The 27,064-nt window shown below is 47.4% G+C and overlaps 1 protein-coding gene across 1 annotated transcript in view; it reads left to right on the top strand.

Annotated features, from left to right (window-relative positions):
- Window positions 1-26,780, top strand: part of LOC144179564 (frequenin-2-like) — a 538,475-nt gene extending 511,695 nt beyond the window's left edge. Inside the window, exons 6-8 of the mRNA XM_077707969.1 lie at window positions 1,711-1,799; window positions 19,092-19,169; window positions 22,137-26,780. Coding sequence (XP_077564095.1) covers window positions 1,711-1,799; window positions 19,092-19,169; window positions 22,137-22,229 — 260 coding nt within the window. The 3' untranslated portion in view covers window positions 22,230-26,780. The remainder of the gene's footprint in view (window positions 1-1,710; window positions 1,800-19,091; window positions 19,170-22,136) is intronic.
- The last annotated feature ends 284 nt before the right edge of the window (window positions 26,781-27,064 follow it).

The raw sequence follows: 27,064 nt of genomic DNA, 5'->3' as shown, positions 1-27,064 counted from the left end.
CGTACGGATGCACAAAATGTCGGTGTCTACAACTTGCCTACATTGCGTTCAGAGGCCGGTCGGCAAGTCCAACTTAAAAATAGGCGTAGCTTGTGGTTGCTATACGTCCCGTATGTAGCCACAATCCGCTCCTGTAGTGAGTTCTCAGCGCGGCATTTCAAAAAAATCGATTTTGTAGAATTCAAATTTGGCGCCCTTGGAAGACCGCCTCATAGTCTCTACAATGTCAGAAAGAGGGCGCCAGGAGTCCGCAGAAGTAGGAGTTCCTGTATAAACATCCCCCTCGCGAGGGGCACGATCAAATGCAGAGCATTTCCGGGGGCGCACGACGTTAAGTAGTTTGCGTTACGTTAATGTTGTTGCACTTGTGGCAACTGCTGACGAGAGAGCGCTCGTCAGCAGTAATTTCAATGAGTCAACGATATAAGGCGCGTTAGTAGCGTCCCATTCTGTGTCGGCTTTGTGGCGCAGTGGGTAGAGCACCATGTACATTGCGTTCCGCCCGCAGGGTCGAGGGATCGAAACCTGGCGCCGGATAGTATTTTTTTTATATATAGTGGGGACAACGACGGTGCAGACTACGGACGTCAACGCGGGTGACATCGTGAGTTACTGAAATGCTCTGCATTTAAAAAACAGCCACAACCTTTCTGTTCATGTTTAGAACATCTGATTTGGCTAATTCTATTTGATAGAATTAGTTATTTAACACTGCTTGCAAAATTAGGACGTTTTCGATTCCGCGGGCTTCTCTTTACTCTTTTGCAGTAGTATTTCAGTAACCTACAAGAGGCCGTAGCAGTAAAGCAACACCCCTCTTCTTTACAAGACTTGAGGGCTGGAGTTCCGCAAAGAACTATTTCTTCAGTATAATCTGCTTCCAATAGTGCATCTACGACTTCAAATTTTCAATAGAGTATAAAGCCAGCTCGCAACGCAACTGTGTAGCATATCTTGGTATGTGCAGATTAAGAAAACATCAGGAGGTACCGTACGGTCTCGGGGGGCGAAGTACAATGTTAGTGCCCTATTCTAGAACGATGTACCGAAGCTGCGTGCACCGAGATACCACTTAATAGAAAAGGCGGCCGACATATGGCTGTGGAGGACAGTCATTGTGCACTTCTGTTTGACGCAGCGCTGTATGTCTTGCGGTACTGAATTAGGTGCTCTTAGGTTAAAGCGAAACGGTTACGACAGTCCGTTTTCAACGCTTTTAGTGGTATCTGTGCTGCTGTGACGAGTGCTCTTTTATAGCGGGATTTTCTTTTAACACTCCACCTAGCGGGCATGCCAAAATCAAGCGAGCTTGCAGCATGAGCAAACCAGGGCCTTTCCTTTTGATTTCGATAAGGTTTGACTCCAATTTTCTTGTGAAATTTTGTGGTGAATAAATGAAGAGGAAGATTAACTGAAGGGGCTTCTGAAAGGGGAATTTCTTTTCTACAAATGCTGTCCCTTTCAAGCTGGAATGGATGCCATGAATGCCTAATAAAGCAGAGTCTGAGATCGTATTGCTTCATTTTCAGTGTTCTTCCTTTTTGTATGGTTTTCTTATCTACAGCTTTATTGCTGTATTTTTCTCGGGCTGGTGAGGGCCTTCCTCCTAACACAGCTTGGCCAGTCGTCTTCATTTGCACTATGCTAGTTCTTACGCCCAAGGGCGCCTTATTCGGTCGTAACGTTTTTTCATTCCTCTCTCTCTCGCAGGGGCCTTCAAACTGTACGACGTCGACAACGACGGATTCATCACGAGAGACGAGATGTACAACATCGTGGACGCAATCTATCAGATGCTGGTGAGTGGGAGGAATGCCACCAACACTATAACCGCAGAGTCCTTCCAATATTGCTCTCTCCCTCCGCATTTCTCAAGCAGTCACGGGCCTGACGGGACCTGCTACGCTGACGTTTGCCCATCTCTAGAGCACTACAGGATGCGCAACCAGAGTCATGCCAGTGGCCCGCTTGCCCCATAGCCTCATGTTAGCGCGATGGCGATTGTGCGCGCAGCCGCTGTCTTCTCCGAGGATCGCCGTCATGGCCTCCCCGTCGTTAGTCATCCGCCTCAGCCGTCGGGGTCACGCGGAGCCACTGGTCGTTTGATTCGCGGGACAAGTGTGGCTCGTTAATCACACGGCGCGCCAATGCGCTGTTTGGGGCGCGCCGTTCGTGTGCCGGTGGCGCCGCATACGACCGTCATTTGGCGGACCACGCGCTGTGCGGGTTAGCCTAAGGCAGAGGCTTAGCGTTTTATCCTGAATTCCGCCACGACGGGAAACTACACATTATGCAGTATTGTGGACGCTCTGTCCTTGCTTGTACATCTCCAGTGCTTTCCTTCACGACGCGTTTGGTTATTGGACAGCCGTGTTTTTACTGGTGTTTTTTTTTACCGCAGAGTTCATCAATCCCTCTTTTATTGATTCGTGCTTTTAATTTATCGCCTTTCCTATTTCGCGTGTTTTCTTCCTATTTTTTCTCTCTAAACTTCTTCCTTGAGCTAGTTAGCCTATTTCGTATGTGTAATGCAGCCAACCGGGTTACACTAGTTGACCTGCCTGCCCTTCCTCCTTTGTTTCTTCCTTTCTTTTTTATCTTTGTTTTATCTTTGTGGGAGTTCGCGCGCTCCTCAGGCGTCGACAGCCGAATGTAACCTTTAAACTCCCTTCCTCCTTCTTCCTTTATTCCCCATGCCGACCGCAAGCCCACCTTCTGCAATAAAGTTTTGTTATGTTATGCTATCTTTCTTTTCCTTCTGTTCGAACTTTAGAGGCAAAAGATGTAACACTGAATGGTGGCGCTGGGCCTGCCCTGCTTGCTTCGGGTATGGGCCCGTCTCATGCACTTAATCTTCAGATTCTAATGTTGGGTCACGGACACTGACTGACCACCGTCAGTCTCCGAGAGGCTCACTAAAGCCGCCGTTTACCCTTGAAGGGCGCCGTCGTCTTGCCATCTTCGTTTCTTTCTTCCTTCTTTCTTTTCCTCCTTCATTCCTTCCTTCCGTCCTTCCTTCCTGCTCTCTAGCTCTCTCTCTCTCTCTTTCCTTCCTTCCTTCCTTCCTTCCTTCCTTCCTTCCTTCCTTCCTTCCTTCCTTCGTTTTTTTTCCCTTTCTTTCTTTTTTCTTGTTTTGTCTCTTTGTCTTTTCTTCTTTTTTGTTATTTTTATCTCTATTTCAATTCCTATATTTCCCTGTGTTAATTTATTTCTTCCTTTATTTATTTATTGATTGATTGATTTATTTATTTCCTCCTTTCCTTCCTGGCTTCCTTTGAGTACGGTCACTTGCGCTGCGCACTCTCAGTGACAGCGGGCGCATATTATGAACCGGGAGAGAACAGCACTGCGCAACCTACAAACAAAAATGCACTAGCCAGATGCATAGAAGGGTTTAAAAAGGATGCTAGGATCAAAACTGCTCCGTAACGGGCTTTTTCCTCCGTATTGTTGAGTGAAAGTCTCTAACAGTCATCCACATTGCAATCAAAATTTCCGCCTTTGTGTTAAGCAAGTACACTCCATTAGACGCTATGTTGCCGACACTGCTGCAAGTAAATATATTCCGTCAACGTATGTACTGTTGGACGTGCGTTTTGTTATAATTTTACGATTGTGCAGTTTTTCCCAGAGTTGAGAGACCCTAAAGTAGCAATCACCGTCAAAGCTACCTCGGAGCACAGTTTGGATTTTGGTCGCCAGCCGATAACTAAACACGCCGGGCTATTCGGCGTGCTTTGTTACTGAACTTTGCTGGTAGTATGCTTTGTCAGCTACAAAAACTGGGCGTAGACACTATGCCCATCTTCGAGGTGGTGCGGAGGGACTGAGCGGTTGCTTTTGAACCGCATCTCTCCAAATCAAAGCTGAAGAAGCAAGCATCGCTGGCGATCTAATATCTTTTCCGTATTAGTCAGAAATACCGTAAAATACTGAAATTTTCAATGTATTTCTTTGTCATTTCTTTTTCGTTTCCCATTTTTTTCCCTTTTTAATTCCTTTCATTTCATCTCATTCATTAGTTTTCTGTTTTCATTTTCCACACATGGCCGTCTGGAACTGTCGCACCAATTTTCCTCGCCAGGAAATTATCTTTGGTGCCTTTCGGAACCAAAAGAAATTTTCTGACGTAGGCGGAAGTAACCCTTTGTGGTACACAAAGCAAGAACTCCCTCTCCCTGCCCATCCCCTCCATTAAAAAGGTAATGATGTTCCTTTTTCATCTTTCGAACAAGGTACCGCGAACAAAGCGACATGTTAAGCTATAAACGTTTATAATTCGTCGGAAAAACACCGAAGATGGTCTTAGCTCATTCTCTCAAATAACGCTAAGACATAATAATTGGCGGATACACATGTCGGACGCGGCTGAAGCCTCGTGAGCCACCCAGCTGACTACGCGCACGCTAGCCCCAGCGTGATTATTCGACGCGCGTGCGATCCAATGCAATTTAAGCACTTTTGCAGTGCAACTTTCGTCACGCACTGAAAATAAAAGGGCCCACTGACCAACAAGTAACAACTTTCGACAGTCGCCATCGAATGTAAACTGTACAACAAATGGCAATGCCCAGAGTTGATGAGGCAGGCAAGGAATTGCGATGCCAATTTGAAGACTCATTCACAGCACAAAAAACGCAGTGCTCGCCGTTGGCGGCCATTGGAAGGCAGTGTTGCACCGTTTGACATGATCAAGGATCTTCGTCTGGTGAGCGTTTGCAAAGCCGAGCGGCGAACAGATCGAACAGTACACGGCTGAGGGTGCGGGCTCTCAAGTACTCTGTAACATTAATGGCAGCCAGACGCACCGCTTATTTTCGACGCCAGAGAACCTCAAGGAAGGAGGTCTGCTATTCGTTTCGGAACTCTGCAACGCTAAGGCAAATGAACGTCCATACTGATGGCAGGGCTTATAGCGAAAGCCGAACGACCAGTAGGAAGCTTAGGGAGTCTACGATATTTCGCACTTTTCGGCTCTCAATGTCTCTTAGCCCAGCGAGACTCACCAATCGGCTGTCCAACTTCCCTTTAATGACGTATATAAATTTTAAAGGTAATCGGTTCATTCCTTGCACGAGTGCAACCACAGTTATGACAGACATTCTTCTCCGCGTACGCGCCGAGGTAGCTCAGTGGCTAAGGCGTTGTGCTGCTAAGCACGAGGACGCGGATTCGATTACCGGCAATGGCGGCCGGTTTTCTGAAGGAGGCGAAAAGCAAAAACGCCCGTGTGTTCGCGATTTCGGCGCATGTTAAATATTCCCAGGTGGTCAAAATTAATCCGGAGCCCTGCACTACGGCACGCCTCATCGCCTGCGCTGCGTCGGCACGTTAAACCCCACAATCAGTCAATCTTCTGCGCATAAGATATTAGCCAGGTGTTACGTATCTTTTTTTTTTTAAAGCAAAGCTTTCTACCTCTACCCCCCAAGGGTTCTTTCGCGACCGTTGGTGTCACCAGAAAACTCCAGCGAACAAATAAAAGAATTTACTGGCACCGCCGGGAATCGAACCTGGAACTAATAGACTAACAAAGCGTGAGCCCGTTGTCTTACCGATTTAGCTACGAGCGCACGCGAACACGGGAAGACAAATGGTGTACTCACCAAGCACATCTACGGGTTTACCCCCTGCCTTCTCGTTGAATGCCACGTGAAAGCGTCACACGACCACTCACGCCCGTCTAGCGGCCCTGTGCGCACCTTGCTCATGTGCTAAGAGTTACAAAAATTAAAGGAAGCTCACACCAATCCATGGAATCTCACTTTTAGTACGCCAATGTGCTCCAATCACTCCCAGCCCCAGCATCAAGATCCTGGACCTACATCTCGAGGATAACACCAAGAGTGACGTCTCCTTGTAGCGCCTAAAAACAGCATTAATCAAATCATACACATGATCAGGCGAGTTGCCACCAAGAAGCGAGGCCTAAAGGCATCCGATATCTTTCGATTAATTGAAGCATTTGTCCTCTAGAGAGTCACTTACGTCAACCCCCTGTCTTCTTCTCGACGAGGAACACATAGAGATGCATTATATAATGATTATAAATGCGGTTGAGCAGGCCATTGGTCTTCTCATGAGTGCGTCCACACTGAGGCTGCTTAGCACGGGCTCCACAACACGGTGGAAGAGCTGATAGAAGGCCATCTTTCTAACCAGAAGGTCCGACTCAGAACTGCGGTGGGTAACCGCATGCTTCACTAGATTGGCTGGGCAGCCCAGAATGTCACTCCGCTTGACGTACTCCCAGACTCTTGGTGACTAAAACTAAAGATGCTCCCTTTGCTTAGAAATATGAACCCCTCACATGACGAGGGTCACCGAAAAGCACGGGCTCAAGCGCTAAACACCACCCTCGGTGGGGCTCATGCAGTTATCTACACAGACTTCTCCAAACATCGAGGGCAGCAACACGCCATCATCGTGGCTACCTCCAGAACCAACCTCCTTGCGTGTACCTCGCTTAGGACCCAACAAATGACGGCAGCAGAAGAGGCAGCCATCACCTTGGCTCTCACTCAACCAGGGGTTCGGAGGGTAGTCACCGATTCCCGGCAAGCCTACTGGAATTACCAGTCGGGTTGGGTGTCCTGACCTGCACTGTGCGTGCTAAAAAACTACTCCCCAAACGGTTCCCTTCAGCTCATCTGGACAGCCCCTCACGCTTCAATGGAGGGCAACAAATACGCCCACCCAACAAGCCTGCGCTTTTACCTCCTGTGCTATGGAGCTGCACGAGGACAGTCACCCGCTTGTCACGTCCAGGGAGATAATCCAGCATTATCGCCTTCTGAGACAGACCGTACTTTCGCCTTACCCTGACCTTTCCAGAGAACAACAAACTACCCTACGGCTCGTATAATCCGGGCTCCTTCCCACAGCCTACGCGTATTCACTTAATGCACCCGAAACGCTACGACGCTGAATGTAAATTTTGCTCAGAAGTAGGAACACCCCGCCCTGTAATCGGGGTGTGCGGCTTTAGCCCTGAGCACCCTCCTCTCTTTCCGTCAACTACCCATAACAGCAATGGGAGATGCTACTCTCCAGGCCCTCTCTACCTACCCAGCGTCAGCGGGTGGACAGAACACAGGCCGCGCGGACTGCATATGGGCCCCACTGAAGAAGGAATCACTCCCCAGGGCTGCACTCTGGGCCGTTCAGAAATCTGAACAGAAGTATTTCTTCCTCCCCCTTCTCAGCCGCAAGCCTCGTCGCCTCCGTCCGCGGCGCAGAGACGGAGAAATCAGATCGTCCAACACCGGGTTGGAGCTTACTTTGATTTTATAAAAAAAAAGTTTCCACTCTTGTGCTACACCAATACAACTCAACCAAACACCGTTCATGCATCATGCATTGAGTTAACTTTACCGAGAATATCTCTTTGAAGTAATAAATGGTGTGGTTAAGTGCATTTCACATCTCTCTGGTTTTACTATTTGTAGAGCGATGTGAGTGATTTTAAGTGACGTCGCATGAGTAATCGTTATGGGTGCCGTTTACAGCTTTGCTTTCCAACCACATTCACGGGGTGGATTGGCGCGATTTTTTGCCTTCTGAAACTCAAGTGAACGCCGACTCCGTTAGAATGACTAGTTAAAACAGGACATGGTATGCGTCATGGTATCAGACATGGTATCAGGACATGGTATCAGACATAGCCCTATGGCATTTCGTGTCGTATACGCTTCCACCATAGCCACCTCAATACGAGTGCAGCAAGCGCTCCCACCACTGCAGCGGCACTAAATGGCACGACATTTTGACAGTTCAGCTATTCTGAGGCCGGTAAAAATATATTTGCATACCTCGTTCCCAACCGAATGTACACCTCAGGGGTTCAACTCCTTGTTTAACAGGCCCTAAATAAGGTGGCGAAGGATATTGATGGGTTTCACTGACGTCAGACTAGCTACAAACACAGCAACAGTCTGCATACTTATCTGGTGCTTTTATCTTTTGGAGCGCTGATAAAGCTGGAAGTGGGTCACAAGAAACGGTCGTAATGACGCCATGTGTAAGCTATATGTAAGGCGTGGAGCTTTCGCTCTTTCCTGCCGCCTTATAGCACTGCGAGATATGCGCAGCCATTGGCTCCGCTCGGCGGTACGTCACGCTTTTCTTTAGAAGCCGACGCGCATGCTCCGCTTACTACTAGCTGCAGCGGCATTGCTTTTCACGTCGGCCGTGCTTGCATCGGCACGTTAGTTCTAGAATACGAAAAACTAGCGCTTGAAGGCCGGATAGAGGGGCCCGAATTAAAACATGCTCACTCACAGCAATAATTGAAGATTTCCACTGACGACTAGCGAACGGATTGCGTTTCTTGCATGCGGAGCTGTCGCGGCGAACAGGCCCGTCCGAGGCCAGGTCGTGCAGAAAAGGCTCAGCGTCGCCGGAGTTATTCGGTCACCGCTTTATGAAGCGGCGCCGACGGGGATCGTCAGGGTAACCTTTAATCGCCCTATCACCTCCTTCCCAACCTTTGTAAACTGATTTTCAGCAATATTCCTGCTCTGGCGGGCGGCGACGGGTGACGACGATCGACATCCGTCCCTACAAAGATACGCCGTGCCAGAATATCCCTCGCATAGATGGCTCCTGACCGCCCGAAACCACCGGCGGCTTCCCCCAGAGGCAGAAACGCTGATTAGCTGCAGCATATGATCGAACCCCCGAATAGCGGCGTTGTAGTCGTCAGTGCCAGCTGCGTCATAGAGGCTACGACAGAGGCAAAAAGCTGCGTCAAAGCTTCGTTGAATGGCGACGAGAATAAACTAGTAAAGAAGGAAAGATAAGTACAAGTAACCTAGCTATCGCGCGCTTGAAATCACGATCTATTTAGTGCAACTTTAAGGCATGCTCGGTGAAAAATATCACAATTCAGACGGAGAAATGCTTCGTAAGTTCTCTTATTGTAGGGGGTGGCCTATTGGCCTGCAGGAAGTGTACCTTTAAAATGTGTTACGTCAGCGTGTGATTCCCACCTTCTGTGTTGAATGCGACATTTCGAACGTACAAAGATTTAGCGATAGAATATGGTAATTTGTTTATGAAACTACGGTGCGTTCAAGAATGCCTGGGAAGATATTATTTCCTGCTGAAGCTACTCATCAGCACAGCTATGGATTCGCATCGATACGGGACCGCAGAAAGTGGTAGAGCCACTTTTACCTTACGGCGAATGCTTCTGCTTCGGCAGGAGCCATTCATTTGTTGCCGGATTGCTCGAGCGTGCATAACAGAAATAGTAATGACCAATGAGTTAGAGAAACTTTCGAAGCAAACTAAAAATGTAAGTACCGTCATGGACAATTCAAATACGAACCGCGGAGCGCACGGCCGAAGGCACCGGTGCCGTCACCTGGCAGCGGCCGTGGAAAACGCACGGACATGCGCACTTGAGATGTCGGGTGCGAGGGTGCGTGCCCCACTGCGATATGTCAACGTCTCCCAGCTTGCATGCTTGCCTTGTCGCCATGCCGTAAGAGCGCTGCAAGCACTCGAAGGACTACCGCCGCTGTAGCTGAAGTTGTTGGTCGCGTTTACAGCAATGGGCGCGTAATTGCATGCAGCTGCGGCCAGTGCTTGCGTTGGAATCTCGTGCACGCTCTTGTAAGGCATACTAATGAGCTCAAGGTTTTCTTGAAAAAAAAAAAAAAACCAGCGCACGGAAATGGAGACAAAAATAAATGTCTGCCGCCTGACTTTTGGTGGCACTGCAATGTTTTGCGGTCGTAGTGCAGTGGCTCGGGAATTGAACCACGAGCTGGCTGCCAAGAATGCGTCTTTGTTTAACGGAGTCATGGCTGAGTCATGTCGCGGGTTCGGTGCTTGTATAAAACAATCGATATACCACCATAATTGGTCCCCAATGATATAGATTAACTGTAAGCATTGTATGGGCTGGGAAAATTACTGGCAGAATTCTAATATTAACAAAAATTGCGAAGATACGCAGGTCCAACCATTCTATAGGCCAGTTGCCCTTGTACAATAATTTTGGCGGCCTGATTTTTTTGTGTGTTTTTTTGGCAGTCACGTCAATGCTTAAGGAAATCTGCGGAGCGGGCAGAACTGAGCATGGTTTGGGCGTGTCCCAGGTGTCCATCGTTCTTTGCTCACGTTACTGCACCCAATGTGCAAAGCTATGTCGGCAATGTGACGCCGGCACACAACGGGAGCAGGCGCACGTGTGAGCCCAGCACACAGTGACCGCAGATACTATCTCGCGCCGCATCGCTAACAATTGTTTTTAGCGCTCTTGCGGCATGGCGACAAGGCAAGCATGCGAGCGAGCAGAGCGCAACATATCGAAGTGGGACACGCAGCCTCGCTCGCTACATGTCAACTGTGCATGTCCGTGCGTTTTCCACGGCCGCTGCCAGGTGACGGCACCGGTATTTTCGGTTGTGCGCTCCGCGGTTCGTATTTTAATTGTCCATGACTCTACATATTTTCGAAGGATGGAAGCAGATGTCGAGAAAAGCAAGACTTCCGTGCGTCCGACTTCAAAGAGCAAAGCTGCGTGGTACGGTCGTTAGAATTCGTGGTTTTGTGACCTCACAAGACATTCAAATACATCATGATTCAATTTGTGCAAAATAACACGACATTAGAAACGCCACCCACCCGCCGCGGTGGCTCAGTGGCTAAGGCGTTGCGCTGCTCAGCACGAGGTCGCGGGTTCGATTCCCGGCCGCGGTGGCCGCTTTTCTGATGGAGGCGAAAAGCAAAAACGCTCATTTGTTCGAGATTTCGGTGCATGTTAAAGATCCCCAGGTGGTCGAAATTAATCCGGAGCCCTCCACTACGGCGCGCCTCGTCGGCTGTGTTGCGTCGGCGCGTTAAACCCTACAATCAATCAATCAGAAACGGTACCCTCGCCCTAACGATTAGATTATGCAAGCCTGCTCGATATGACTTGCGTGCATATGTTCCAGTTTTGGAAACGCAAATGCCTTCATTGGATTAAAACCTGGGCCTGCAGCCGGGTGTGCTAAACATGCACTTGGAATTGTCCTGCCTTGTTCGTAACAGCATTTGCATAAAGGGGCCATATATTCGCTTGAGAAGGTCGCGATTTCAAGCGCGAAATTGCTAGATTACGTATTCACGAAGACATGTACAAAATATTAAACCTCCGCGTGAAGCAGATGCCGCACAAACATGCAAACGATATCTTCCATTCTTGCCTTGTTTACCTGCCAATCCTCGTCGCCATTCTCACACACTCTGACGTAAATTTCTCTCTGGCTCAGTCTGCACCGCATGCGCAGTGCAAGCGGGCCGCTAGTCGTAGGTGGAAATCTTCAATTACATGTCGTGATCCGCGCATGTTTTGTTTTGGACCCCCCTATCTGGCCTTCAAGCGTTCCCTTATCTAAAACTGCCCCGCGGACGCAAGATCGCCAACGCTACAAGCCTGGCCGGCTAGAGTTCCAGTATAAAGCTCCCCTAGGCTACGCGATATACAGGAACTCTATGGCCGGCCGGCCGGCAGCGCCAGCGGGTCGCCAGCTGACAGGCCCTGCTCAGCAATAGTAGGGGGAGCATGGGCGTCTGCTGCTAAGAAAGCGTGATGTACCGCCGAGCTGAGCCTATGAGTGCGCGTATCTCGAAGCTACAAGGGCCTTGTCCTGTTTCTATAGGTGGTCTTGCATGCGGCGTGTCGGCGACGTGCTAGCTTCCACAGTGAGGCGCGAGGACAAGGTGAAAGCTCCAGGCCTTACTGCTGGACCTTTTTACGATACCACGGCAAGTACGTAACGGTTTTAAACCATTTTTGCGGCAGGACGTTCCCTGGATAGTGGTTGAGCGATTTCGCACGTAAAATCGCAACCTTTAGAACCCTGTTTAGGGCCACTTTAAGAACAAATTGAACCATCCATAACAGCTTCATTTCCTTACGCTGCAACCTAGCGCGAATAACGGAGCTAGCACCGCACGGCTGAATTATTCTCTGCAGCATTGCTCCTTGCTTTAAGGAGGGAGGTGGGGATCGCAGGAAACTTTGTTTTTTGACCTCGAGTAATGAAATTTAGTAGGCACATTGGAAAACAATTCAAATGGTGAAATTTAAAAATTCATGATGATACCTTCAGTAGCTTTAGTGTTAGAGAGGTATACATGTTGTCTGCTGGTGGAAAGCCTAGCAATGTATTGACACATGATAGGAAGCTCGGAATACTTTTCAATTGTAGTGAAAAAAAAAAACACTACAGGGTATAACATTGGAATTTTTTTACACCCTTCATTTTTTACAGAGAACAATATTTTCAACCAATTCCAAACGTAGACACCTAAATCGGCTGTAAATATCATATAAAAATAACTAGGCCCTAAAAGGAAAATCGCAGAATGTCATACCCTGCAAAACTTTTCAAGGATCGAAATAAAACAGACAGGGTCAAAATACAAGCGCTCACGGCTAAATACCTCAACACCTCCCGCCACTTCACCCCACCCCCCTACACGGGGTCGACAAACAATGACCTGGATAAGGACTTCCAACTGTACGAACTAGAAGCAGCTCTTTCCGAGTGCAACAAAAATAGCGCTCCCGGTCCTGACCAAGCCACTTACCGGCTTCTTGCCAATCTGGATGGCAACCCTCTCGATCATCTGCTCCACCACATCAATTTATGCTGGGGCTCAGGCCAACTCCCTCCCCAGTGGAAGACAGCTGAGATCCGGTTCGTACCCAAGCCTAATAAGTCCCCTCACCTAGATAACCTTCGGCCCATTTCTCTAACCTCTTGTGTGGGTAAATTGGTTGAACGATTATTATTGAAGCGTCTTCAAACCTTCCTTGAAAACAAGGGTCTCATTCCCAACACCATGTATGGGTTCAGGAAGCATCTGAGAACACAGGATATTCTCCTTAGAATTAAAGAAGAGGTCTTTGCCCCGGCTACCCGTCACTCCCCGCGAGCCATTCTTGCCATAGATTTGAAAGGCACATTCGACAATGTGTCGCATTCATCCATACTATCCCTTCTAAATCAAACAGGCTGCGGCCACCGCACGTACTCATACATTGCTGACTTCTTAACTCAACGCCACGCTATTTCCGGGCAGGAGACGTTCAATCTCAGCCTATTGCACTGGGTGATCGGGGCACGCCTCAAGGTTCCGTCCTCTCTCCTCTACTTTTCAATCTGGCCCTCCTGGACTTACCCCATCAACTCGACGCCATCCCGCACGTTCATCACGCGCTTTACGCTGATGACATCACAATATGGACAGACAGTGACTCCATAGGAAAAATCCAAGACTCCCTTCAACAGGCTACGGATGTCGTTAACAAATATGCCTCATCAGTCGGGCTTCAATGCTCGCCACAAAAATCGGAACTTATCGTCGTACGCAAACATCCCCCTGCTTCACACATTGAACCAATTTGTATCCACCTCGACGGCCATACCATACGACCCAGCTACTCACTTTGAATTTTAGGCCTTATCATCCAGGCCAACACGCGTAATGATCAAACTTTATTGAAGCTCTCCAAGGCGTTTCAGCAAGTCTCCAACATGCTTCGACGGGTTTCGAACCGCTGCCGGGGCATGAAGGAGAAAGATCTCATTCGACTGGTTCAAGCTCTCCTGATTTCGCGAGTAACCTATGTAACACCTTACCTTACCCTCACCAAAAGTGACACAGAAAGCATTGATTGATTAATCCGCAAAGCTTTTAAGCAAGTATTAAATCTACCTATGAACACTTCGACGGCCCGTCTCCTAAAACTTGGCCTCCTCAATACGGTATCCGAGTTTATTGAAGGCCACCTATCAAGCCAACGGCTCCGTTTAACACAAACACCTGCAGGGCTAGCCCTCCTAAACAGCCTTCATATCACATGCCCGCAATCTACTGTCTGTCAGCCCCTCACTGACCATTGGAGAAGTAACATCCAGGTTCGCCCTTTACCCAAAAATATGCACCCTGACCTCCATCCCGGCCGCCGACAAGCCCGAAGCCAAGCACATGAGAATATTTATGGAAAAAGAACAGATATCGCCTATACGGATGCTAGTACCTACCCTAATGGTCAACACAAAGTAGCCGCAGTCACCACAAAGGGCGCCTTCATTTCCTGTGCATCAATCAAGACATCATCAACCTGGGTTGCCGAGGAGCTAGCTATCGCCTTAGCCCTCATACACACGAAGTACCCAATCATTATCACGGATTCCCAAGCTGCCTGCCGAAGCTTCTTAGCCGGGAGAGTGGCCCCTTCTACTTTAAAGCTACTTTTACCACACCAACCCAGCCGGAAAGTTAATATCATCTGGACTCCTGGTCATTCCTCCCTGACGGGCAACTTTGCTCATCAGCAAGCCTGCGCCCTTTCTCTCCAGGCTTCCGAGGTGACCACATCGTCAATCCCGCTCGTCACGAATCAAGACATCACGCAATATTACCGGTCCGACAGACAACACTTCCCTCCTCCTCCCCCTGCACTATCCAAGGAAGAAGAATCGCTGCTCCGCAGACTACAAACCAATAGCTTTCCTCACCCAGTTCGCCTGCATCGTATATTTCTAACTCAATACTCTGCTGTAGGCCACTTTTGTTCATATTATAATACAGTGTGTGTGCAATCCCAAACTTCCACCTCTCCGATCCCCTCTTCCCACCCCTGAGCTGTGGGAGAACCTGGTGACCAGCGACCGTCTGGACGTCCAGCAGCTCCTGGCATCCAGAGCGAAGACTCTGCTCACTTGATGGATTCCCGGACTAGGGAACCACTCCCACTTTAGAAAGCTCAAATAAACGTTTTCTCTCTCTCTCACTCTCTCTCTCTCTCTCTCTCTCTCTCTCTCTCTCTCTCTCTCTCTCTCTCTCTCTCTCTCTCTCTCTCTCTCTCTCTCTCTCTCTCTCTCTCCTCCCTCAAAATATGCCCAGTGGTTGCCATCCTATCTTTTCCAGGAGCAACGAAGAACTCATAAAATACGCTTCTGAGAAAACGGCTCTTAAAGTTTACAAACAGCTTAAAGTTTACAAAGACTTCATTATTTTCCAACTGCACGAGCAGCATAATCCTTGCTGTCCTTGCTTGGGGAGAAATTCACATACCTGTGCTCTTTGATTTGGTGCATCTGGGATGCCTTCCTGGCTCATTGCAGGTATTTGTGTGCAGGCCTTCAGATAGCAGAAGCACCCCTTTTTCGCAGAGTGTACCAAAAAGCTTACTATGAGCTGCTAGTGTACCTATAATTTACTTGATGCATGCCTAATGCATAGCTGTCTCGGAAATGAAAAGTATGGCATGGTTTCTTTTTAGATTAATGTGCCTGGAGACTTTCAGCTGATTTCTGAGTGTGAAATCCTTGGTAAAGCTACAGTTAATACCTGAAGGTGTTCAGTGTCAAAAGGTCATACCAGGGCATCACAAGCAGAAGGTGAGCTATATGAAAGGAGAATACACAATTGTTTTACGCAATTACAACATTAAGTATTGTCAGCACACCATGCTCTTCTCCTTCAGGAGAAACAATCATTGCAAAATAGACAGCATAATTGCAAACATTGCACAAATAGACAAAAATAATGTGCCATTAACAAGATTTTAAAACTCTGCAACCTCACGGTGTCTTCACTAATTAATCTAACACTGAAAATATAATTTTGTAATCCCACCAAACTAAGTTGTTCGAACTAGTTTAGAGCCACGGAAGAAGTTTCTTGCACCCCCCCCCCCCCCCCCCTACAATCTGCGGCGCGCGTTCACCACTATCGCAATTTAGGTAGCATTGCTATGTTTAGCCATTTTGCTTTTACCATTAAGTTTCACTTCGCGTCCGATATTACTCGCATGCAATAGCAACTTATACCGCTCTCGGCCGCTTCCTGAACACGTAGCGCCAATGGAGCGTGCGCCGCAACCTCTGGGGAGTCGGTCATTTCATTCCTGAAGCTGGCGAGCTCGCTGTGAAACTCAACTCAGCGTTTTGTTCCATCGCAATGCGTCCAAAAGTTCACTTTACGAACCCCAATTGTTAACGGACGCACCGGGTTTTCCACTCAAGGGCGCACCGAGGCGATGTCGCGGGCGCGTTTTCGATGCGTCTTTCGAGCCGCGCACTTCACTATCTGGCGCACGATCTCAAGCGTTATCGCTGCGATAACACTAACGTCACTGTTTAGAATCACAACACATGAAACCACTAAACAGGAACCGAACCGACCGCGAAACGGAGGAAAAGATTGGCGAAACGGACTACGTGCGAACTGCGCTTCGGCCGAACCACCCCGCGGCCATCTTGTTGTTGCCATGGCGACACCCAATAGGGAGAGTCGTTTCAGTGAACGCGGCCGGATAGCCAATCGCGTGTTAGAATCTATCGGTTGCTTCGTTTCATTGTCTCTGCCGTTTGTGCGTTTGTGAGTGAGCGACAACGAAAGCAGCGATTGGAAATCGGAAGTTGAAGACTCGGCCAATCTAACGCGACCAAGATGGCTTCTTGTGCCGTTGTTCCGGATGTACAGCACTGCGAAATTTGCCGTGTTTTCGTCATTTTGAAGAAATATTTTGTCACCTCAGCTGACATAAATATTTTTCTTTGGCACTTCGCGATCGTTTTCGGCGGGGAAACTTTGTAAATGCATAGAATATAAAAGGTTCAATCCCTAATTGGGACTTCCGAAAAAACGATTTTTGGTCACGTTTCTAAATCTGATCCCCGCGTCCCCCGTCTCCCCCCCCCCCTGATCAACGGGGAAGCGTAGTGCTTTTCAACACTTTAGGGTGGAGGGTGAGGTAAACAGTGCCATATGGCGAAGCATGACAAAAAAGGTGCCCCAATTCAAACAATTGCCTGCTAATGCGTAAGCATTCCTGCACGGCTTGCTTCATTGCGATCTTTTGAAAGGCAGATTTGGTATGAGTAGCCAAATGCCTTCTACAATAACAAACTACGGCCGACAACACAGATTATCGAATCCCTTTCTTATTGAACAAAGTTCAGAACCACAGTAATTTTTGGCCAATGGTTGTCAAAAACACAGATTAAAACGTCCTCTTGGAGCAGTGAATATCATATAGCTGAAATTAACCGAAGCATGGAATAAATTCTTGCATAGAAATTGTAGATATCTATGCAGAAGTAAGTCTCTGCTTTGTGTGTATTTATTTTTCCGTTCACTCATTGCATTGCACGGAAAAACTTGCGAGTGTTGTTGTACTATATCCTGTGTGAAAATTTCGTTCTTTGTCCTTTTCTTTTGTGCAAAGTAGTCGCACATAGAACACCCGAGGCGCATCACTGCACATGAATTCTCTTAGTTTTTTTATGTTTTTTTGTTTGTTATTGGAACACTCGACTACGAGTGCGAAATATAATATATTGTGGCCGCACGCTACTTGCCACCGGAGCAGGGGACCTAGTCAGGCTCCAATCCTTTGGCCTCTGCTCCCCTTTCTGTACGGAAAGAAATAATAGAGGAAGAAGAAGAAGAAAAAGAAGAAGTACGTCAGGTTATTTTTTTGTTGTACAGTTTTAGATCGTTTATTTTCTTCGGTGATGTATATTTACGCTATTGCAACGATCAATTTGGTTAACTTTGCCAGTTATGTATTTTTGAACCAGAGCAGGGTTATACATGACTGGTCTGTTTTCACAATTTTTTTTTCGTGTTTCCGATGGGCTTTTCGGGGATTTTTTTATTTAAAAAAATTCCCCGCATTTCCCCGAGGGGGAGAATGTGAAAGTGCGAATGCACGAGTTGAATTTGCGCGGTTTGGTAATGTTCACGACAGAGAGATCACACACACACACACAACTACAAAGAAAGAAAGATGCATTTATTCACAGACACCTATTTGTGTTGTCGTTGTACTTGATTGGTAGAGCGGATCTCAGCTTTGAAATTTCGTGTCAGTACTCCTTTAAGCGGGTGCATTAGCCCTTCTCACGCCCGATTCCTGGCCAATCCCCCACGTGGGTATGTGCCATGTCAGCGGCCAGGCAGCGCGCGCCCATCTCCCCCCGTTGCCAAGGAAGACGAGGAGATTCCTGGCCAATCCCCCACGTGGGTATGTGCCATGTCAGCGGCCAGGCAGCGCGCGCCCATCTCCCCCCGTTGCCAAGGAAGACGAGGAGCGCGCGCACCCGCAGCTGTTGCTATGCGGACGGCGGCGGACGCTTCAGGCTCGCTTAAGAAGTGCATTCGCACTTAAAACTAAGCTTTCTATTTATCGCTAATTTCATCCGTGCGCACCCCAAGCCGCACTGCAGGGTCCAACTTTGGCGATGATGATGATCAAGGGTGAAGTGAAGAAAAAACGCTTCAATTGTTCTGTCTATAGTTCTGTCGAAGCGCCGTAAGGTTTGTGGGGGGCTTTTCGCCATATTTAGCTGCCGTAGCTGTAAAGAATTAAGCAGCACTGTCTGCTGGCATCTTTAAAATGGCGCGACTTCGTCCACACTTTCTGCAATGCATTCGAGATAGTAGGGGACCCTCCGAGTATTCTTTACTTTGTAAGGTATAATAAGGCATGTAGGAAAATTGCCTTACCGGAGCAAAGCATATCACTTATTTGTGTTGTGCGCGATTCCGTTCCTGGGAAAATGAAAAAAAAAATGAGTTGTCCCTGCTGACTGTCCTTTCAAAGATACGAGGCGGATAATGTCCTTTCAAAAGGATTCAACCTGATGCGTTATCTTTACTATTACAAGCAACTTATTTGTGTCAAGCTTGTGGCGGTTCGCGACGGGTTGTGTTAAAAGACTCCCGACTTTTAAGTTCGGTCATATATGAACTACTTTTTTGTGTATTTTGATGACAACTCATCATTGGCGCTTTACCTTTTGATTTTGGCCATAGAATAAGTTAGTTTACGGCTAATTTTTCTATTGGTACATTGAAGTTTTATTTTCGGAGAAAATTTCGCAATTCTTCCTTTTTTTTTCAATGAAGAGGTTTCTATTTCTTATTTTGGTTATTGAATACATACTGCCGGCCATACCTGGTCGCGAAGCTTATTGCCGTAACTTCTTTACAGAGGAGTGTTGCCTATTTTCCGTCTTCGGTATCATTCTAAAGGTCATTTCCGTTCTTACCACCCTTTGTTTTGCCTCCAGGGAAACCAGACAAAAGAGACCGAACAAGAGGAATCCCCCCAGGAAAGAGTTGACAAGATATTCGACCAATTGGACAAGGTATGCGCCAGACGGCTCTCTATTTGCACATCTTGAAGTAGCGCAAATTCGACTCGGACACATGAAAAACCAACTAAACAGACCACAGCGATCAATATACTGCTCCTTGCGCTTGCGACACTGCAGTTTTGTAGTCACGGTTGCGCTGATTATAGCGAATGCAACGATTGCGTTTTGTCGTTTTTCGTTAGCTTATGTTGCTAGGCTGTTATCCACAAGAAGTCGCAAATTTCGTATGGTATCCAGATATTTGTTAGCATCCTATTTCGTTTTAAGTAATAGTTCAATAAAACATGCATGCCGAAAATCTTACCAAATTGTTTCGGCCTGGTTCAATGGGGTAAATAAACCATTATAAAGGCCCACCATCTCTGTCCGCCATGAATGCCATAGAAAAAGAACTGTGCACAGTCTTTACTCGTTGGTTCGTTTACGAAAAGCGACCTGCAGGGAAGTAGGATAATTATCTTTCCAAAACTATGCTTTGCAACCTCGCAATTGCTCAATTAAAACAAATGGGCAGCGGTGGTGCTTTTTTTTTTCATACGTTAGTCCTGAAATGAGAACGCATGTACTCTTGCGCGAATGTAGATGTCAGAGAAGAAAGTACAGATGGCCCATGCCTTCTCTTTAAGGGCAACAAGGACATGTGAAGTTCTGCAGGTCACGGCTAGTGGTTGTTATTTTAATGCTGTCGTCTGCAACTGTGGCCAATTAAACTCGGGGATATTTTTAGTAAACGTATAAAAGGAGGTTACCGTGGCTATTGACAGTACTGGCGGCAGTTTAGCCTTGATCCAGAACACGAATGAAACGTTATGCAGGAGCTAGGCGTCTGGGCACCAACACTGATACCATTCTAGCACATAATCCAACTCCAAACACGCAGTATTTATCTTAGGTGGGGAATACCTTAGGACCGCACAGTGTCCGTCCGCGTCCGTGCGTATAGCATTTACATTCGCAAAAAAATTAAACAGGCACCAGCAGGATTCGAACTACCTCTGTCTGGTAGATCAGACAGAGTTAGTGTCACTCGTCTTACCCATTGGGCTACGACCGAGAGTCAAACAGCTTACTCCCTCGCCTTTAACGGTGCGGAATACCTTAGCACTTCCCAATGTTCGTCCGCGTCCATCTGTGCGCACACCACCATCAAGCGAAAACCAAGCGAAATTCGATTTCAGCTGTGAGTTGCAGTTTCATTTAGGGAATGATAAATGTGCAACTCACGGCTCAAATCGAATAATGGTCGGGGCGCAAATCGAATGTCACTCGGGGCGCAAGTTTAATGTCATTTAGAGTCCCCGTACTCCGCACCCTCGCCATCATCCACGGAGTTGAGATGCTGCCATTTCTTTGTTTCTTTGTTTATTTATACAGTACTGCCACCCTAGAAACAAGTGCTTAGGCAGCTGTGGGTGGAACATACAATGAGATAATACAATGCACGGGAGGAAAACACAGGCCACACTGGGCCCTTACAAAAGTTGGCTACAACGTGACTGTACCAAAAACAACAAGGAAAAATAGCAAAGAAAAACCGCGGGACACGCGCGTTGCACAAACAAACGGACTGTGTCATAGTACACAGATAACAGAAAAAGAGTAATGCAGTGGTGCCAGGTGCAACAGGAAAGCGCACGCTGTGTGCGAAAAAAAAAAAAACTGCACCAGTCATACATAAACACGTAATTGCACTGCGGGTAAAAGAACTGATCACAATAAGTGAAAAAAGCGTAGCAAGAATGGATGGTGTCCATGATCCCTGTCCACAAACACACCTCATATATGAGCAAGAAAACCTAAGCGTGTGCGCATGCCGAAGTTACCTTAAGCGTTGGCATAAAGGATGCGGTTGTAGGGCAGTCTATCAAGCTGGCTGGTAATCGGCTCCACCGCGTATAGTCCGTGGAAAGAAGGAATTTTGAAAGACGTTAGTGCAACAATAAATTTCGGCTAGTTTTTTTCGTGTGGAAAGCTCGGGTCGAGCGCTTATTGGCACGTGGTAAGTGTGCGTTGGTAGCGAGACACAGGTTTTCATGGTACAGTAGATGTAAGTGTTTCAGGCGATCACGGTAACGTCTTATTTCCAAGATTTCAAGCTCGGCTAGATTTAAAAGCGCTGTATAGGAAATATACAAATCGTGAGCATTGTAGTGGTCTTCCCCTTATTCTAGTCCTGTCCCTCGGTGTCCATTATGTCGCCCTTGTGGTCCACCTGCTGTCCGCTCGTCGTACCACATGGCCAGCCCAAGTCCATTTATTTTTCTTACTTTCAACTATGATATCTTCTACCCGAGTTTGTTCCCTAATCCAGGTTGCTCGTTTCCTGTATCAAAGTGCTACTACAATCATTTTTGATCCATCGCACGTTGGGCGGATCTAAGTTTGAAACAGTGAGGAGGCCCAAATTCCAATATGGATAGCTGCCACTCAATGGTCCACGTCGGACAACAAAGCGCCACCCAAAAATAATTCGTCAGTTTAGTCCACTCCAGTTCCCCTCTCTCCTCAAAAAATGCTTAAAAAAACGTACTACAGGCGCATTTTAATGCGGCTGAAGTACGTTTCTGCACGGTTACTTTCGACCGTGCACCGGTAATTTTGCGGCAAAAAAGCCGTCTTCGGCAGATTGTTTATGCGTAAGTTGTTTTAATTAAGCCGCAGCGAATTATCCATTGTCAAGCTAGATGGGAAACGCAGCTCCCTATCCGATACATTTTACGCTACCTTTGTCTCTAGTTCTCTACGTTCGAGAAAAAATACATCGCAAGGTATGGTGAACGCCACTCGCACCATTTCCTTACGTGGTTGCAAAGCGAACAGGAGCGTAGAACGGCGCGTGTGAACACGTGAAACGCAGTTCCACGTCTTGAATCTACACATCTCCGGGCGCTATTCTGGTGAGCACACCAACGCTGGGTTGACCCGCGTTTTGCCTCCCCCTCCCTTTCCTCTCTGCAGAACCACGACAACCGGCTGACGCTGGAGGAGTTCCGCGAGGGCTCCAAGCAGGACCCCAAGATTGTGCAAGCGCTGTCTCTTTACGCTCCTTGACACAACCTCACAGCCAGTCAGTCCATGCTGGTCCAGCCTCCCACGTTCGAGCTCAACTACTCCCACATCCCGCCCATCTACTGAGACGCCCGACGCCTCTCTCCCCATCAGCTCGCGCTCTGCTCTGGCTCTCTCTCCTCTCGCTTTTTCAGTTGTTTTTTTTTTTTCATTTCGTGCTTCGCCTTCTATTTTGCCCACTTGGTATTTCCTAAGCTTAGCTATCATGAGTTTGACACTTACCGGTTAGTGAGACACTGGGCCGGCAGGCGAAACGAAAAAAAAAAACATCAAAACAAATAGGACGTCAGCAGAACAAATGAAACATTGAAGGTAATATTAACTTGCATAAATGCCCGTAGGTTTTTGCACTTTTCAATTCTGAGTTTAAACATCCCAAACTCACAAGACATCATTGCAAAACTTCATTTGCAGGTCCATAATGCAGCATCACAGGGTCCTCATGTCCTAAGGTATTTGGTTTCAGTTTTGTTACCCTAAACGCCCATGGGGACGCACACTGACGGTTTTCTTTTAGTTTTTTTGAAGAAAGAGACATTATTAGGAGCGTTCGAAGAGTGATTCTTTGTGCCGCTTAGCACCAGGTAAATTCTGAAAACGATATATGTCTTTTCAAACTGTTAATATCACTTCGAATCAAAATTAGCGCCGCTAGTCAATTGCCTGAGGAGAACGTTGATCAAATATTGTGCCTGTGGATAAAATTCACCGCACTGTGATGATGCATTTTCTAAAAATGTCGTATTTTGTACTAATGTCTATTTTGAAAATCCAGCTGCCACGCTGCTAGCTTCGTTTCGACTCCCTGCGCGATGTGTCGTCCAAACGGGGCGCAGAAACTTCGACGCTCAGATATTTTTACTTTCTCGCGACGTCATGGAAAGCAGTCTTATAGAAATTGCTTCGAAATTGGCGAACCGTTTTCAGTTATGTAACTTAAAAGGACGACTGCTCAAGACGTACTTAGGGTGAACATCATTGTATTATACCGTAAAAACTGGTGCACTTCCCATCACTGTTACGAAAGGGAATTTTATTTGTCGACCTAGTTATAGGACTATAGTTTTCCACAGTTAAGCTGTCTAACCACACTTTTCACCTCAGCTCAGCATGAACCCAAAGGGGGTGAAAACAACGCAAAATATTTTTCTTGAGCGAGTATTAGTGGACATAATCAAGCCCGAAGGTCATCGTGGAAACGTTTCGCAATACTATAAGGGCGTCAATCACAGTGGGGCTAAGTTGCACCACATTCTTAAGCGATTGCGAAGAAGAAGCTATGCATTTTTTATGGCCATCAGAGTTGTTCCTTCCTTCCTTTCTTCCGCTAATCAATGTGCCAACCCGTTTCTCGTATGTGCCATTATAGGTGTAATGCTGACGTCACGAAACTCTGGAACTATATTGCTCCTCCCGAATTCTTCAAACCCATTACGCGCATCACACGCGTCGAGATGTCGGTCTTGTTCCATGTACTTCGCAGCTCGGAGGAATGGCAATGCATGTATATTTAGCGCTTTCTGCACCCCGCCATAGCTGACAATCATTTATCGCCTGAAAAAAATACATAGATTCTACAAAGCAGCATTTCTTGGCATCCACCACACATGTAAGACTGTAGACTAGTGTATACTGACCCACGTAGTGACTCTCCACATCGCCCGATTTGTAACATGGCCCAAACCACTGACATCCCCAACTTGCGGGTACAGCCGGGCGCCAGACGCGCGGATGTTAAGCCGGCGTACTAAGCACGATAGATCCTTCACAGTTTTCCTTTTGTTCTTGCATTTTTCGCGCCCGCGTATTTTGATTCTCTTTCGCCTCCCTAAGTGCGTCACCACCAACATCATCACATATTCCATGTAGCGCGAACGCTTTCATGAGGCTAGGACCAGAACAGCGTTTCGACAACAGTGGACCAATGACAAACGAAACAAAGGGAAAAAAGCGCTTCTTTTTTGGTGAAGCGTTTGAGGAGGCGAGCAATCTTCTTCGTGACTGACTGGCTGTTGAAGTGACAGTGTAAAGCTGCTAGCCGGAGAGATGATCTTTACTGCTGCCACGTCAGCAGGTACCGCCGTGGGCAACCAATCGCGTGGCTCGCACGGCGCGCCTCCGCGGCGGGGGGCTTCGTTGTCGTCGCGAGGAACCCTTGCCAGGAGATCTGACAACCACCGACTTCTTACGGTTTCTCTTTCTCGTCGCACGACGAACATGCGTTTAACTGCTGTACATAGACACTCGTTCGGCGGCCGTTTTACCACAGTTGGCGGAATCACCTTGTGGCCAAGCGACCCATCGATGCTCGTATAACAAATGCGAATGCGACCTCCGCGTTCCACTGAGCGCGCAAACCAATGCACGAGCAGCGACCCCAGCAGCCGAACGATATCTGCCTGTCGAATTTGTGTCCCGTTGGGCAGCGACGTGGCTCTTCCCCTTTGTTTCCCCCGCGAAGTGTTGTTGCCAACTTTGTGCGCAGCGGCCCGAAGCGCGGATCGCTAGCCCTGCGCATACTCTTCGCCGCCTCTGTGTACCGTTACCTCGATGCACCACTGTTACGATCACGCGCGCACTCACTCTTTACCTTCCGAAAAACTCTTGGTGTTTGCTTTTTGTCTTCAATCCTCCCCGCAATATGGGGAGGAGAATAGATGTCTTCGCGCGCAGAGCCTGAGTACGCTCGTCGAAAGTGCTACAGAGACCCCAAACCAGTGGCAGTCACACCTGGCTGCCTGCTTTGTTGCCCGTTGTCTGTCTTGAGTGCCTGGCGTTCGAATTTTGTGCAGAGCACAGCCTAATGACCAGTGATCGACAGCCTGGTACAGTGTGCAACTATATGACCTGCAGAAAATTTGCGGGGCTGCAAATCCCTCACGGGTGAAAAAAAACGCTTAGAGCGTGTAGAATCATGTTTAGCGGGAAAAAAACGTTTGTTTTCTTACCGTGCTGTCTTGTTGTTTGTCATTTTCGGGTGTGTTCACGGAAACAGCATCTTTTTTTGGTACGTCTGGTGTGTGCATTTGAACAGCAGGCGAACGCAGCGTTAGTGGTGTGCCTCTGGTGTACCAGTGTGGAAAGTGTACAGGTGTGGTTTGGATGATTGGTGCTGCGGTAGAAAAAGAGAAACGTTAGGGCAGGTTTTGTCTATGAGAAGTGAAAATGCAGGGAGAATGTGCAGTGTGACATTTCTTGTGCAAGAAAGTTCGCCACAAGCGTTGAATGTAGAAAACACGAGACGAAATTTTGTGTGATTGGTACCAGCCTGGCATCACGTGTGGATAACTGAACGGACAGAGCTTGTGAAAAGTTGGCGTAGTCGATTGTGAGTGCTGTTGTTGAGTGGCAAAGTTATAGTTCACTTGTAGTAAAGTTAATCCGAATTAGCTAGTAATTTACGATGTGTTACAGCTGCTACATTCCTGACATCCTTGCAAAACACACCCGCCATACAGAGTTTGCATAGCGTTCGCTTTGGAACCGGCATGACTAAAGGGGCTTTTCGTTTCTCTTGGAAAGAAAGCTTTTCCAGCCTTCCCAGATGAACGTACTCAGGCTCGCTATAGGTTGGGTTTACCAGCCAGTGTACTTTACTACAGTCTCCCTTAATTAATATGCCATTTCCTATCGTGAATCGTACCGCGCCGTTATTCGCATTTGGTAATCTTCTGCAAGAGCAGATACATCCGCTTGAAAGCATTTCTCTGAGCTTTTATTTCATTTTTTTTTTGGCAGCCATTTAACTTTCTCACCTACTTAAGTTGTCCCTGTAGCAGTTCCTTTCATTTGAAGACTTTGACCGTGTCAGTTGCTTTGACTGTGTCACATCCTCGAGCAATGCGCGTTCTGCGCCACGTCACTACGTGCTTGTATTTACAACGTCTGGTTTCCCAGTTATATGTGTTACATGTACGCTGCACCTAAATTCGCACTGTTTCCTTGCGCTACCCAAATATAGCTGTGAAAAAGCCGGGTTTATGACGTTCCAGCACGACGATACTCAAGAGCACACCTCTGTGTTTGCCCTACTTCTGCCGCGCATTGTCCGTAATCTGATTACAGGAAATACTCGTGTTACGCATATGTTGCGTTGCTTGTGACCCCGATTTAGATGTGTGCTTCTACCGTCAGCTTGTCATTAATTGGATTCATGCGTATTTTTGTGCTGGTGCTTGTACTCCTTACGCGCATTAGGTTGTAGTGGTAGGTTCTCGCATGGTGCAGAAGAGTCATCTGCTCGATTTGCTTTTGTATTACTCAAAAGGGTGCTCACCGTGGACGGAGAAACGACTGTGAGAGAAATCTCAGCCAATTCCGTGTCGCTTCCTGTCTTCTCGCTGCTGCGAGACTGGTGCTAAGGACAACAAATTGCTTTAGTATGTTAACTTATGTCTACGGAAAAAGCAGACGTTTTTCGTTGGTCACCACAGCGAGTACCAGTGCCGAACCCAGCCTATAATCTTCTTCGTTTCTCCTATACAGCCTGAGGCATAAAATTCGAAAATAAAGGTTTCCATTCATTGGCGAGAACCTCCTCTCCGTGTATTTATTATTTTGGCGCCAGTTGCAGGTTGCTGAATGATTCCGTTGGTGTCATTTGTCTCCGCCATGTTGTTCAGTCTCACACAGCACATTCTGCTTATGAGTGCACTAAATGTCATGAAACTGTGGGAGAAAAACATCTCTACAAGAAAAGCGAGGAACAGGAGAGGAGGTGGCAGAGTTAGATGGTTCGACGGCGAAGAAAAAACAAGAAATCTCTAGAATTGTAAACTATTCCGTAAAATTGGCGATTAGAGACGCTTGCCGATAGC

Source organism: Haemaphysalis longicornis, unplaced genomic scaffold (genome assembly GCF_048455015.1).
Source record: "Haemaphysalis longicornis isolate Haplotype H1 unplaced genomic scaffold, Haemaphysalis longicornis Haplotype H1 scaffold_1, whole genome shotgun sequence".
NCBI lineage: Eukaryota > Metazoa > Arthropoda > Arachnida > Ixodida > Ixodidae > Haemaphysalis > Haemaphysalis longicornis.
This window is presented reverse-complemented; position numbering and strand designations above follow the sequence as displayed.